The 14,795-nt window shown below is 36.5% G+C and overlaps 1 protein-coding gene across 3 annotated transcripts in view; it reads right to left on the bottom strand.

Moving 5' to 3' along the window:
* Window positions 1-5,948: 5,948 nt before the first annotated feature.
* RC3H2 (ring finger and CCCH-type domains 2) overlaps window positions 5,949-14,795 on the bottom strand; it is a 48,047-nt gene continuing 39,200 nt past the window's right edge. The window contains exons 14-21 of one of the 3 annotated variants that reach the window (XM_017675992.3): window positions 13,852-13,998; window positions 13,325-13,538; window positions 12,998-13,082; window positions 12,644-12,725; window positions 12,420-12,554; window positions 12,062-12,169; window positions 11,835-11,964; window positions 5,949-11,186 (exon numbers count right to left, since the gene is read on the bottom strand). In XM_017675992.3, the coding sequence (XP_017531481.1) occupies window positions 11,158-11,186; window positions 11,835-11,964; window positions 12,062-12,169; window positions 12,420-12,554; window positions 12,644-12,725; window positions 12,998-13,082; window positions 13,325-13,538; window positions 13,852-13,998 (930 nt within the window). In that variant the 3' untranslated portion in view covers window positions 5,949-11,157. Of the gene's footprint in view, window positions 11,187-11,815; window positions 11,965-12,061; window positions 12,170-12,419; window positions 12,555-12,643; window positions 12,726-12,997; window positions 13,083-13,324; window positions 13,539-13,851; window positions 13,999-14,795 lie in introns of all 3 variants that reach the window. The other 2 variants (XM_017675991.3, XM_017675990.3) reach the window with 2 other exon arrangements.

The following is a 14,795-nucleotide window of genomic DNA, read 5'->3' as shown; positions in this document are numbered from 1 at the left end:
TTAGTTTCCTGCCTTTTGCATAAAAAAATACAAATAGTACTATGTGCTTATATATGCATAAAGAAAAGCACTGAAGAATATATAGCAAATAAAAAGGTTACCTTTGAGGGCCAGAAATGGAAGAGACTTCTCATATATAACTTTGTATGTGTACTTTTTAATCATCTGAAATTATCTATTCTGTTCCAAAAATAAAATTTTTTTTAAAAGCCAACCCTCATCTTCCTCCATCCTAATGCTCCTCCAGCTACATCTAATCAGGTCCATCCAGACCCAGAACAGTTCTGTATTTCCTTTCTTCTATTCCCTCCTCATCCTACTTTCATTAGGCTTTTGTCCCACCAGTCCACTCAAACCACGCTTGTTAAGATAATCAATGACTTGCCAAATCTGTGAAGTCTCAATTCTGCTCTCATTGACCCATTCAGCAGCAGTTGGCAGTTAATCACTCTTCCTTCTGGCAACCTTTATTCTTGGTTTTCAGAACGCTGCCTTTCCTTCATTTCTCTAGCTTCACTGATACCCTCATTTAACTCCTCTGCTTCTGACTTCTAAATAATGGAATGCCCACATCCAACCTTTTGATACCTCTTCTTTATGTATATATATATATATACTCATTCTTTGTGTATCTCCTGTCAAAGAATAACCTAGATATAGTTAATTCTATACAAATTTACTCATATAAAGGTAAGAGTCAATAGGTGACTGTCAACGGAGGTTACAAAAACTGGATTTATAAAAGGGGGGAAATGTGGGATGTCTGGAGAAAAACAAATTTTTCTTTTTGTATTAGTGAATATTAAACCGTAAGGACCACTCCCTTATGAAACAGATAACATAACATTTTTCTCTCTTTTTAAGTTTTACAAATGGTATCTTTAGCGTGGGCTTTAATGTTGTTGATCAAAATTTTCTTTAGATACTGGACTGTCTTTAAGAAGCACTTAAATTTCTTTTTGAAGTTTTGATTAAGGCATCTGAGAAAATCAGAAAACCTCTTTGCTTTCATAGCTTTAGTAACAGTATTTTTAGTAACAACATTTTTCTTTAAATAGCCCATAGACTTAAAATCTAAAGAGCAAAATTTCTTTAGAAGTATGAGTTTCTCTTCTTTACATATATATTTTTAATCTCTATCAGCCAGTCAAAATGGAGCTCCATTAAATTGTGAGACCTTATAGTAACGAATATAACCTTTAATCTGTTAATATGGTGAAATACACTGATGTTCAAATGCAAAATCAACCTTACATACCTAAGGTAACCCTATTTGGACATGACGTATTCTTTACATATATGCAACCTCGGTCTGCCCTAGCAGTAATTTTCGCATGGTCTCTCAACACGGTGGGCAGTGCCCTGAAGGCCTCCTGCCTCCACGAGCTTCCAAAGGCCCTCCTTGCATTGGTACCTAAAGGCTTCCTGTCTGCACTGGTGCCAGTTCCTTCCACAGGCTCCGGTACAACTCACTGCTGTCCACAGACTGACTTTCTGCTTGCCAGCAGCTAGTTCCAGCCTGGGCAAACCAACAAACTTCTCTGCTGTCCAGTGGGCTGAGCTTTGCCTCCTCCAGTAAGGTCTGAACCCGGCTTGGTAAAGGGGCCCCTCTCTAAGTCTGTATTTTAGGTACTTTCTCTAAGCCCTAGGATACCATATGGAATTTGCTTTTATCTTATAGTCACTCACTTATTAGATTTTAATGACTTTGTATCAAACTTCCCCATTTGGTTTCTATCTCCTGATTGGAGAGAAAAAAGTCATTAGGTCTAACCTCCAATCAGAGGGAATTAAACAAGGGCATGAATAACAGGAGACAGGGGTCTTTGGGAGCTGTTTCAGCCCCTAAGTGCGGTCTGGACCTAGTGACTTGCTTCGAAGAAATAATGACAAAAATGATCCAAGCTTAGATTATAAAATATTATGACTTCTTTATGGCTCGCTCTATGTGGCCTCTGCCCCACCTCAGTCTCAGGCTCCTCTTGCTTGCCATTTGGATGAGCCAAGCTACCATACTGGCTGTGAGCTGCCCTTCAGAGGCCCATGTGGTAAAGAACTGAGGGCAGCCTTCAGCCAATGCACAACTGAGGCCCTCATGCTCACAATTCAGGAGGAACCAAATCCTGCCAACATTCAGGGGAGTGATCTTGGAAGCAGACCCTTCCCCAGGTGAGCCGTGAGATGACCGTAGTGGCAGCCGACACCTAGATTGCAGCCTGTGAGACCTGAAGCAGAGCACCCATCTAAGCCATGCAGATTGCTGACCTACAGTCAATGTAAGAATAAATGTTGTGTTAAACCACTGAGTTTTGGGGTTATTTGTTGTGGGACAATAGATAATAAAAGAATTATTCCAATTTTCCTTTTCATCTTGTATCTGTTTTTGGGAAATTGTATTTTGAGGGCATTTGTCCATTTTAAGTTAAGACTGTGTAGTCTAATTTATTTATCTCCTTCAGAGGTAGACCAAGGATACCAATTTATTCTTTCAAAAAATACTTCAGAAACAAATTTATTCCATACAAAAACATGTGTACAAATGGTCACAGCAGCTTTATTCAAACAACTCAAATGCTCTTTGGTGGATGAATACTTAAAATGTGGTACATGCATGTATGTACTCAGCAATAAAAAGGAACAAACAATTAATACATGTAAGAATTAGATGGCCCTCAAGGGAATTATTCTCAAGGGCAAAAAGCCAATCTGTCAATCTCACAAGGTTACACTGGGAATAATTTCATTTGTATAATGTCCTCAAAAATGACAAAATTACAGAGATGGAGAACAGATCAGGGGTTAGGTATGGCAGAACGGAGATAAGCGAGGGAAAAGGGTATGAATATAAAGGGGTAGAATGAGGGATCACTGAGATTATAGGACAATTCCACTACATTTTTTGTTTTTTTTAGTTATGAGTAGTGGTGGTTCCACAAGTCTACATGTGATAAAACTGCAGAGAACCACACACACACAAATGAGTGCATGTGAAGTCGATGAAATCTGAATAATGTCTGTAGATGGTTTCTAATTTCAATTTCGTGGTTTTGATATTATACTATAGTTATGAAGGATGCTACCATTGAGGAAACTGTGGGAAGGGTACCTGGATCCTCTCTGTATTATTTTTGCAATTTCCTGTGCATCTGTAATTATTTCATAATATAAAGTTTTAAAAAGTATTCAGTTGAACTCATCCAGTCTCCTGTGTTACAGTATCTTTTTTAAACAGCACTCCCCACTCCCCAATTACTCTCCACCGGTTCTCACTGAGGTTGAGTTTTAAGTAAAGACCTTGAGAAAGTGAGAGATCTAGTCATGAAGATATCCAGTGGGGGTGGGGGAAACCTTCTACCTTGGATAGCAGCAACAAGGCCCTGTGATTCAAGTATGGCTGGCATGGTGAAGACCACCAAAGTGGCCAGTGCAGCTGGAGCACTGTGAGTAAAGTTTGGCTTTGTGAGCAGGTGTCTTTCATTCTGAGGGAGAAGCAGTTGAAGTCTGAGCACAGGTGTGAAATGATCATATTCCACATTTTAAGGGGATCACTGCATGGGCAGAAGCAGGGAGACCATTACAGTATCACAGTTGAGATGAGAAAATTGTGGCTTAGACCAATTGTGGCTTAGACCGAGCTGGTGAGAAGTGGTCAAATTCTGAATATATTCTGAAGGTAAAGCTAATAGGATCTGCTGATGAGTGATAGTAGTCAAGGGGGTAGTAATAGAAATGGGGAAGCCTGGAGGTGTAGTTTAGTCAGTGGGGTAATACTGGAAACTCAAATTTGGTTGGACATGTTAAGTATGAGATGTTTATCAGAGACCCCAGTGAAATGTTTGACCGACTTCCCTATCTAAAACTGTCCAGTGTTGAGAATTACCATTCCTACCTGTAAAATACCAATTGGTTCTACTACTCATTATTTAAATTCAGCTTTTATTTACTTTACATAAATACTTACAAATACTTCATTTACTGTAATTTTTAAATTCACAGTAATTTTCATGAAGTTAGGGACTAGTTCACTCCTGTGTCCCTAATGCCTGCTACATAGCAGGTTCTTAAAAAATAATTGTTCAATGAGCCTCTGAAAACCATACAGGCCTGAGCATTTGACAACAGGCATTACATAATGTGCCTGGATTAAGACATGACCCGAAACCCATTTTCAATCATTATGGCCGTGGTTCCCACCTTTTCTGCACATTGGAAGCACCTGGGGAACTTAAAAGTACCGAAGCCTTGGGTTCCATCCTCAGAGATCTGTGATTTAATTGGTCTGGGGTGTGATCTGGGCTTTAAAAGATCCCTAGTTGATTGCATTGTGAAGGTTAAGTTTTGAACCACTGCAGTATGGAGTTTTCAATTATTAAAAAATCTTAGTCTTTGTTAAAGTGCATGATAATTACTTCAATGGGTATTAACTAAAAAAAATTAAATCTTCCTGAAATTTCATTTCCTTCATTAAGTCTCCCGTCCTTTGCTTGGATCAGCAGTCCGTAATTCTTCCTCTTCTTCCGGATCTCAATTTTTCCTCCAGGGCTTATACAATGACAGATGCCTCACAAATACCAGTCTGTTCTCAGCAGTAAGGTCTGGGATTCTAAACCAAATTTAACCTACTTTAATGTGTAGATGTCTAGTATACTCCCTCTACAACTGTTCTCCCCTACTTCTCAAATCCATTCCTGTCCCCTTGTCTGTGCTCTGAACATTCCTTGCCTGGATGCTGACCTAGCCTGCCTGCTGCGGCACTGTGCAGCTTCACCTCACACTGCTGTCCAGTGATCTTTCTAAAAACCCTAATTTTTCAGATCACTTAACTTAAAAGACTCCTAATAATCTCTTTAGTATGGTATTCAGTATCCTTCACAGAGGTCGCTACCTACCTCATCTTGCTGTGTGACCTTGAGCACACCCTCTAAGGTGTCTGCCTTGGTTTTTTTATAAAACAAAATATGCTAATTAGATAATACACCTGTTGCACTTAGCACTGTGTCTGGAACATAGTAAGTACTCTAATAGTTTAGCTGTTTGTTAAACACTCCTTCTACTGTACACTTACAACTAAGGTAGGTTTAGTCACCACCACCTTTGGGAGGTAGAATCATAATTCTGACTCCACTACTTTCTAGTTAAGAGGTCTTGGGCAAATTACTTAACATCTCAAATATACAAGTGGGATCATGTCTACAGTTGAAGGGCTGTTGATATACAGGGTGGGTTGTTGTGAAGGCACAGCAGGTGTTCAGGGGGTTTTCTCCCCTTACCTCTACTCAGTGAAATATTACTCAGCCTACAAAGTCTAGCCCAGGTCTTTTCTCAAAGAAGCGCCACCGCTGGTTCACAACTACTACCAGTGGCACCAGAATTTCCCTTTTGGAGTTTCCACACACCCTACATTAGAATATAGCTCACTGAGCTGGTTATTCAGATTAATCTTTCCCATTTTTCCACACTGAGTTTCTAGGGATGGGGCTTATTTCACTGACCTTTAACCTTAAAGATGCACAGGGAGGGGGCTTAAAAATATATCAGATGAGAGAATGAGTATAACTACTGAAGGGCCAGTGGAAAATGTTTAGATCCACTCAGACCATTCTCTGTTCATATTCTGAACTATCTTCATATATCCATAACACATTGTTTTGTATTCATTATTTATGTATTTGTCCTATTTTTCCACTAGCCTGTGAATTGCTGGTATGTATCTATGTCATCATCTCCTATATAGAAAATACTCTATATTGAATGACTGAAGTGACTGATCGAATACAGAAAAATTTCAACCTCCCTGGTCTATTCATTTCTTTCAGATCCTTCCCAATGATGTATACCTCAACTTAGGAATACACTGGAGTATTCTTACCTAAGCCAAAAAATATACCAAGGAAATCAAGATAACTAAAATGCACTGTAGAACTTAATATTAACACTAAACAAACAAATTTTAAGGTGGACAAATAATTTTATTTTGTGCATGCAAATACATGTCAAGTACTGCAAACTTTTTCCATCAATTTTCTCTCAAACACTGAAAATCATGATGCTCTATTCTGTGAACAGCCAAAGCTAATATCTCTTCACTTCAGTGCTACAGCAAAAACACACAGAATTCACTCTTTGCTATTCACTATCATCACAACCCTCATTGTTCCATCTCTGCCCTCCCCCCATATACAGGCCTTATAAATCCTAGCCTTCCCCCATTTAATCCTATTCCTATAGCACAAAGGGAAACATTACAATTTGGAAATTCAAATTGAAATAAAAGGAATAGAATTTATTCCCATATATATTCCCCATTTCATTGTACAGAATTATTTTAAATTATAGTTTTAAATAGAAGCTGAGTATATGCCTTAAAAATGAGCATTAAATCCATCTTAGAGATGGCGCCTGCTTTTTACATGATGGGTGTACACCATCTTTAATTTCATTTACAATTCAATCGAACAATAGATTTGCAAAGAAAATGTCTAATACAGACGTAAAAATATTCACACTAGAGCTTCACAATCGGTTGTACAATTGACAAACAGGCCTCTTTTCCCAAACTTTCCAGCTAAGCAAATTTATAAAATGTAATCAATGCAACAAGAAAAACATTTCTCTTTCACTTCCAGGGAAAAGAATATGCAATAAACAGTATAAATGCAGACAGCAGCTGCTGCAGGCTAACCACGATACTCCCAAGTGGCTGTACAGTGGATATGTGCAGTACGAATAAAAGCCACATGTGTTGTATCACAACTACAGTATAATTGTTTGCCCAGCTAAGAGAATGCATGCACTTCCATGCCTTGGGTTATAAAGTGAGGCCTAATTCTTGACAGGTTGATGGAATAAAAGCAAATGACCTTGGCTTTTGGCAGTACTAAGTGCAGCCAGTGTCTGTGTCCCACTGGTTTGAAGATATTTTTAAAATTTTATTAAGAAAAAGAAAACCCCCCGCCAATTTTGGACTTGGAATAACTGCTCTTTGAGTAAAAATAAGACTCCACACAAATGTGGGGTTTTCTGATCAGTGGCCTTGACTCCCTGTATTCCCTTGCCAGCAAAGGGATACAAAGACACTGCTAGTATAAAGGAGTTAACTAGCAAATTTATTCAATTTATTCAGAAAATGGGATGCTCCTTGAGCATGTTCATTTGTGTTCTGCTTGCAGAAGAGGTTCTTATGTAGGAGTTACAGTAAGTGATCCCATCAACACTCTTCATTCACTAAAACACAAGAAAAGTTCTTCCAGGAAACATAATACATAGTTGCAATGCAACTTATCCCTTTATGATTAGTTACCAATACTGGTGACAGTCTGCTCAGAAAATGACTCAAACAGCTAGGGAAGAAATATTCAGATTCAAAGTTGAAATCACATGCTGAATCTGATCATTACAAATCCCATCACTGTTAACAAAACATGGGCTTTAACATCTAAAACACAAGCAAGCTAGGTGATTTTTAAAGCAATGTTTTCAAATGTTTAAATTATCCCATTTTAAATTCCTACAAATAGCTGTGCATCCTATAATTTTCTCAAGGCAGCATATAACATTGGGAAGTGCTTTATACACTTAGAATTAACTTGAAATTTGAGTGAAAGTGACCAGATCCATACAAATAGAACGTTTCAATTCTAATACAGAAGTTTTATTATTCTCTTGTGAGAGTAAAGAACTAGGAAGAAAATCAGTGCCACTGACTATAAAGTACCCGCTCTTGAAAACTAGAGTGCACAACCTTCATGCGTGACACTGGGTTGCCAGGTGGTACTGAAAGTAAGTCATGGCAGGAGAGGCAAGAGAGTCTGCTTTGTTCAGGTACCAACTAGACAAAATAAAGATGTAACTTTGTCAGAATTTATAAAATGAAATGACACCACAAAAGAGAACTACTGATGCTACATTCACAGTATCTGAATGAGTTACCTGGAGTTCAAAAGGGGACTTAGAAATTATAAAACAAAAACACAAAATGTGAGAAAACAAACAAAAAACCCCACCATTTTCTCACTTCCCTGATCTCAGGCTACTTTTTCCTAATTAGACCATAAGCGACATATGCAGTTTTGTTACCAACATTGGAAACTTTCTCCCCTACTTTATATACTTTGATTTCAAACATATGTACATCACAACATGTTGGTAAAAGGGTTAAATGACAGGAAATGCCCCCAATTTTAAAAGTCACATCTTAGGTCTGATTCTTATTTTTCCCCCTCTGACATCAATAGGAATTTGAAGAAGGATCAGCTAGACTGCTCTTTCTTCTAAAGTGGCAGAGAACCAAAGTCTTTACTTCACATTAGACCCACCATGAGAAACAGGATGGCCACTACTAAGACAGAGGAAGCAATACAGAATAATCCCAACACAGAAACAATTCCTATGTTGCGAGTGAGAAAGAGTATGTTTTTAAGAACAGGGAGTTATTTTTTTTATGGGATCACCTGCTGCAAGATAAGCATTATTTTAATACAAATATTCTGAGACATACCAATAAGGTTGACAGATATATACTTACACTGATGCAAAAGTAATTTCACTGGACAAGTAGGCAAACACCTAAGCAGTTCATCCCAAACCCCTCCAGCAGAGCACAACCAAGTTTGAAGATTTCAATTTTAAAATTAAAAAGGTAAGGTTAAATACACAAGATCAATTTATGTAGTATATATTCACCCCCAGAACGTGCTGAAGATGTTTTGCGTAGTTCTGTTGCACAGAGGGTTCTTTCCCTGAGGGCACATAAGGAGCTCTCAAACTGTTAATAGGTCTCTATTTTTTAACAAAATAGCAATTTTAAAATCTTAAAAAAAAAATACATTACCTTCAACATGGAAGATCTCACTATCTAAATATCCATGAAATAGACATGCTGGTTTGCATATCCTTTTTGGAAATACAAACAGCAAATAAAGTACACTGGAAGCATTTCAAATGTAGTAAGCGCATATTTATAAAAGGTTCTGATATAAATTATATAACGATCATGTTCCTGTAATATCCTATGCTAATTTATAATGTCAGAATAAGTTAATGTAACATGGTTTAAAACTCTTGTTTCTATTCATTTCAGGTTACAGAGTAAAATAAATAAAATGTCTCTGTAGGGAGAGGGAGCACTGGCCATGGCAAAAAGGTACAGTACTAACCAAAGGAAAAGAAGTCAAGGCTACTGTGCTGTTATGCTACAAACATCTTCATACATTTGAGTATTAAATAAATGTGTAAGATCTTCCATACTGACACCAGAATATCAAAACTACCCCTTTGTTTCTCAGGTATATTTACAACTTATCAGTCACCTTATGAGCATGTTCATTAAGACAGGTATCAAATGCCAGTATTTACTCACTCTGATCAAGAAATTTCAGGGAAATGTCAACCCTCCCACCCCTGGAAATGTGCACAAAACTTTTTATCAAAATCTTATCTGATACAATGCTGTGATTTTGTAAAACAACTAAATAGCTCAGACGACCAATAACATGATCCTGTTTAAGCATCTTGCTAGCAGGAAAAGCCCTTACATACAGTACACCTGGTGAAAGATCAGCTTGGCTTAAAATATTCCAGTACAATTTTCAGAGTAAACAACTTCACAGAAGTTAATTTAAAAAAAAAATGATAATAAAAGTCAAACTAATCTTAAAGAAATGGGGGGAAAACAAAGAGATAAACTATAGCTAAGATCACCAGGAAAGAAAGCCCAACTTTTGCTTTCAAATGTTGACTGAAATTTAGGTTTCAGTAAAACACCTCCCACAAATCTTGAGGCATGGCTGGTTGAACATACTGCATACTTTCAAAGTCAAAACACTTTTCAGTCACATTTTTTAGCAGGGCAAAAATTATTCATTTTTAAGTAGGAATAAAGGTTAGCCAATGTTCTATTATTACATGGTTCAAGTCTTAACCTAACAGTCAGAAAACAAGGAAAATTAAACCCCAACATGAAGTAACAATAAACGATATTTAACCAAGATATTGTAATGAACATCTAAATTAATTAGTTTAAATTAAAAACCCAGCAATACCATCTTGTTAGTCAGTGCAAACGCTACATACAGGGTTTTCTCAGGAAAGCTGAAAGCACCTGATTCTTTAGCCAAGTCATCAGATTCAATAATGTACAGGCTTAAATCTGCATTTTAAAAAACTGCCACTACATTAGTGCATAATTTATCAAAATTGTAAAAACGATTCTGCATAACTTAGGAGAATTTAATATCTAGTACATCAGCTGAAAGACTTAGGCACTTGGTTATATATTTAATTACTTACTTCAACAAGTAGCCTGTGTATAAATATTAATAAAGCAGAAACTATTCTTGAAAAATGGAAAATTAAAAAAATTTTAAATGCTACAGATAAAAGCACTGCACCACACTCCTACATAAAATGCAGTAAAGAAAGCTACTATATAACCCTGTAAAATCTATGGTAAGAACATCTAACTCCACTCTTCAAAGTAAAAAAAGAGAGGAAGAAAAAAAAATTCATGCAAAGTCCCATGAAAAAGATAAATAAAGCTGCTGGAATGAGATGGAAATTTCTCTCAGCGAAACATAAAATAGAAATAAATAAGTTAATTAAGTCTACTTTCACTAGATGTATCATTGTAGGATCCTGCTAGTTTAATAACTGAGTTGTTAATTTTCTATAGAAGCCATTTAAAATAGGAAATGGCTCAGTTACTGCACCAGATTGCTACAAACTCATAAAAAGCTGCTTGAAGCTTAAGTTAAATGTCCAAATTCCAATCACTTCTGGAAAGTGAACGTGTTACCCTAGTAAATTTTCTTTTTTTTTTCATAATGCTAATGCAAGAGGGCTTGAAGTATCAAAGAGTCCACAGGAAATGGATGCCCCCAGTAATATCTTTTTTTTAAAAAAAATATACATTATATAATATATATTATATATATAAAAAGCTAGTGTAAATGCTTCCATGGTATTGTCACAAATTTGAAAGATGAACCTCCTTTCAGCTGTTAACCATCTTCCCATTTGCAACAGGTTTTAAAAAGTCGTTTTTATCTTCAGACATGACACGAGTTTTCAGAATAAGGTTGCCGACACTGACAGATGTGGTGATGGGGAGGCAACTTGCATTGCTAATGGACACTGGGAGTGGCTGGCTAAAGCAAGAAGTTACCGGCAGAATTGTTTTTTGCTCCTCCCTGGGAGAAAACAAATGACATTGAAAACAAATTAGCTTTAAAAACTTCTAAAAGTAACCAGATATGTTTAATAAAAGCTGTAACAACCTTTAAGAGTTCCCTAAGCAAAGGCATGTTTTTAAAAAGTCTTTAAAACATCAGAGGTCATTAAAAAAGCCCTATTTTCCAAAAATTATAATTAAAAAATTTAAATACTGGTTAATTTAAGGCCAAGAAACTATTAAGTTTAAGCTTAGTCCATATTTTTGGCAGTAATTATACAAAATGGCAAGAAAAAGCCAAGAAAAATTTAACATGATTTTTAAAAAGGGAAACACTTCTTCTAGGTTTTGATTCTCCATTTTACAGTCTACATGTTTGGCCACCAGATGGAGGAAGTATAACCTAATGCCAGAGCACAAAGATAAATTTTTATCCCAACAAAAAGCAAGTTTCAGGCTACTAATATGGACCACTTTGTTAGTTCACATTTACCTATTCTCTTCTAAAAATCCAAACTGACTGAATGATTGCCCTATGATATAGGTCTTCCCTCATAGGATAAAGCCCAAGTGAATTTAACACTGCATCTATTGTTCTTTAAATATTCATGCCCTATTCCCACTGGTTATGAATTTTCTAACACTCACAGAATCACATGGTCTTCACCTAAACTCTGTCTCTTCTGCTCCAGTGGTTCCTTTTGGTGCTGTTGGACAGGATGCCCATTTTCCACTGTTGCTCCATTCAGCAACTGATCATTCTGAGAACTGATACCAAGCTGTATGTCCAGGATCTCCTAAGAAAACAAAACAATAATCCTTCAGTATGAAGGTATTTTATAATTTAATTTCCAATGGAATAAAGCCTTCTAAACATCTATTCGTGGTACTTACTTCAATTTGTTCACCTTGTCCATCAGGTTCATCAGTATCAAGTGCCGAAAGCTCTAGCTCAATATCCCTATCAGGCTTAGTATCCGTTGCATCCTCTGCATAATCATTCTGTATTAGGAAAAAGACTGATTTTATACCTGTGGAAACTGGGGCTTCCCTTCTGAATTAAAATGAGAATCCCAGTGATTCACCTGAAGAATAAGAAATCTGGGACTGTAATTTTATCTTCTGCTGTAAATTTTTAAAGCAATCATCGATGAGGAGGAGGCCCACCAAACGCACTCAGTAACAGTATAAAGCACTGAGAAGCAGCAAACACACACACCGAGCAGCCAGCGGAGAGGATCAGTTTTCTTACCTCTCCATTTCTTAGTTCAATTTCCTTGCTCAGAAGATTTAAAGTAAGGTGACGGCCTTCATCCAGGGAATTCCACTTCTGTTGCATGGCCAGAGCATTGGCCTCCCTCTGAAGCAGCAGTGAGTTACTCTTGGCCTGTAGGAAAAATAAGTCAGTTTCCTACCAGAGCTTTCAACTGCCATTCTATTTTTTAAAAATTCAAAGCTGAGTGACACTGAGACTACCTGCTGGAGTTCGATGCTCAAAAGGTCTCCAGTACTGGAATGCTTTCTATGACCGGATAAATCAGTAACAATGAATCTGTCCCTTTAAAGAGAAATGTTTACTGTTGTACAAATGAAATAAATGAAGCAACTAAAGCTGTAAGCACTATGTACTATATATATTTTATGTAAGAAATCAACCCTGAAAGTCTGTCATCATTGCAAACGTAAAATTTTTTTTGGAAATTTGTTATACAACTATAACTATATATACCGCAAAGCACATTTCATGAATAATTAGCAGCAGAATCTGTACTCTGAAGATACATACAAATCTGAGAATAGAGAATCCTCAAGAATTAAGAGTAACATTACCGTTCAATATAGTGTGCTGATGAAGTGGCCTCGTTGCCATATGAACTCCACCTTGAATCAACAGCATTGACATAAGGGACATAATCTATAGAAATGTAGAAAGAACAATGATCAGAAAACTGAAAACTCAGTATATAGATATAAATGTACGCTTTTCAAAAAACATCACTATCTTATCCAACTAGCCATGTTCTCCTGGCTAAACCCTTTAGTTCTGAGTTTACTGTGGTTGTTAAATAGAGGGAAATGTTCTGTGTCTCACAAAGTGAGGATTCAAAAGTACAGTGCTAGAACCTATCAGGAGAGGTAATTCATTAAATGGATTACCTGATACACTGATGGGCTTAGTTGCACTTCCTTGGGAAGCAGTGGCCTGGACAGGATCCGTAGTATGGTAACCTGTACGGGAAGATCTGGAAATTGCACCCCATTTTGAGATGATAGGTCCGTCACTAAAAGGAATTATTGGGTCTTCTTCTTTTGTCCTTCTCTGAGTTTCAAATAAATGCACTCTTCTCTTAAGATCTCCACTGTCCAGGTCCTGCATAAACCAAAGAAAATCAATAACCACTGGCAATTATTTCAGCTATAATATAAGTGCATGCTTTCAAAAGACATGTAATGACGTTTTCTGGCAAAGTTAACACTAGCTGTAGACTTCAATGATAATCCAACATCTATTTTAAACTATACTCTAATAATTCAAACATTAAATGTAATTTATTTTAGACTTACCTAAATACAACCTTGTTACTTACAGATGAGTTATATGGCAACAATATGAAGATGAAAGCATTCAATCATTCTAAAACTTGAGTCAACATGCATGATACCCCCCGCCTCCCAAATCATACCATTAACACAGCATTTGAATTAGCAATTACATCTCTGGGCTCTGAATCGATGGCATTTATACAGGAGCCTATGGTACCACAAGACCAGGGAGAATAATGGGAAAGATGATCTTCTTCAAATTTTGTACCACTCATACTCTCAGAGAACTGATTAAGAAAAAAAAAAAGGCATAGGCAATTAGTAAAAAACATAAATTTACAAACTTGTAACTAACAAACTGTTATAGAATACACAGGACTTCAGAGTGAATAAGTTAACCTTCGATAACTAATACACAAAACTGTCATAATAAATAGTACTTATACTATTTGTATTTTTAATAGAAAACAGAATGCATTCTCTTTTTATTTTGTCCTTTAAGTATCATAAGGAACCCCTGACTGACACTATCAGGACTAATCAATAAATACAGCATGGCTTGAACATGGTACAAAGTGCTCCAAAAAACGAAAAGCAGCAAAAGAAAACACATACACACACATACAAATATCACAGCCCCCATCTCAAAGTAGTTTATAATTTTGAGAAAAGAACAACATGCATAAATTAGGGAACATAACTGATAAACCATGTAGTATTAAATAAAGAACAAGAATTCAAAGAAGGTTCTGAACTAGAAGGGGAAGTGGATCTATTTTCAAGGGACTATAAGTAAAGATTACTATAGGGCCAGAATACTAAAGTGGTAAGAATTAAATAAAGGCCAAAAAGGTTAAGTTAGTTATATGAAGTCATTTTACTAGCTACAAGCAGATCTGACTCTCAGGGAAATACTTATTTTCTAAAGTACAGTATAAGAAAACGTAAATTTACAGCAACTTATCACTGTTGTCAAGACTTTTAGCTGCTCTGAAGAAATTTAAGTTTGATGGGACAAACTTGGATCTAGTTTAAAAATTCAATGGTTTACTGAAATATTTATGGGTGAAAAAATGTAATGTCT

Source organism: Manis javanica, chromosome 2, assembly GCF_040802235.1.
Source record: "Manis javanica isolate MJ-LG chromosome 2, MJ_LKY, whole genome shotgun sequence".
NCBI classification, from domain to species: Eukaryota; Metazoa; Chordata; class Mammalia; order Pholidota; family Manidae; genus Manis; species Manis javanica.
The sequence above is the reverse complement of the archived record's forward strand: the minus strand, read 5'-3'. Positions and strand labels throughout refer to the sequence as shown.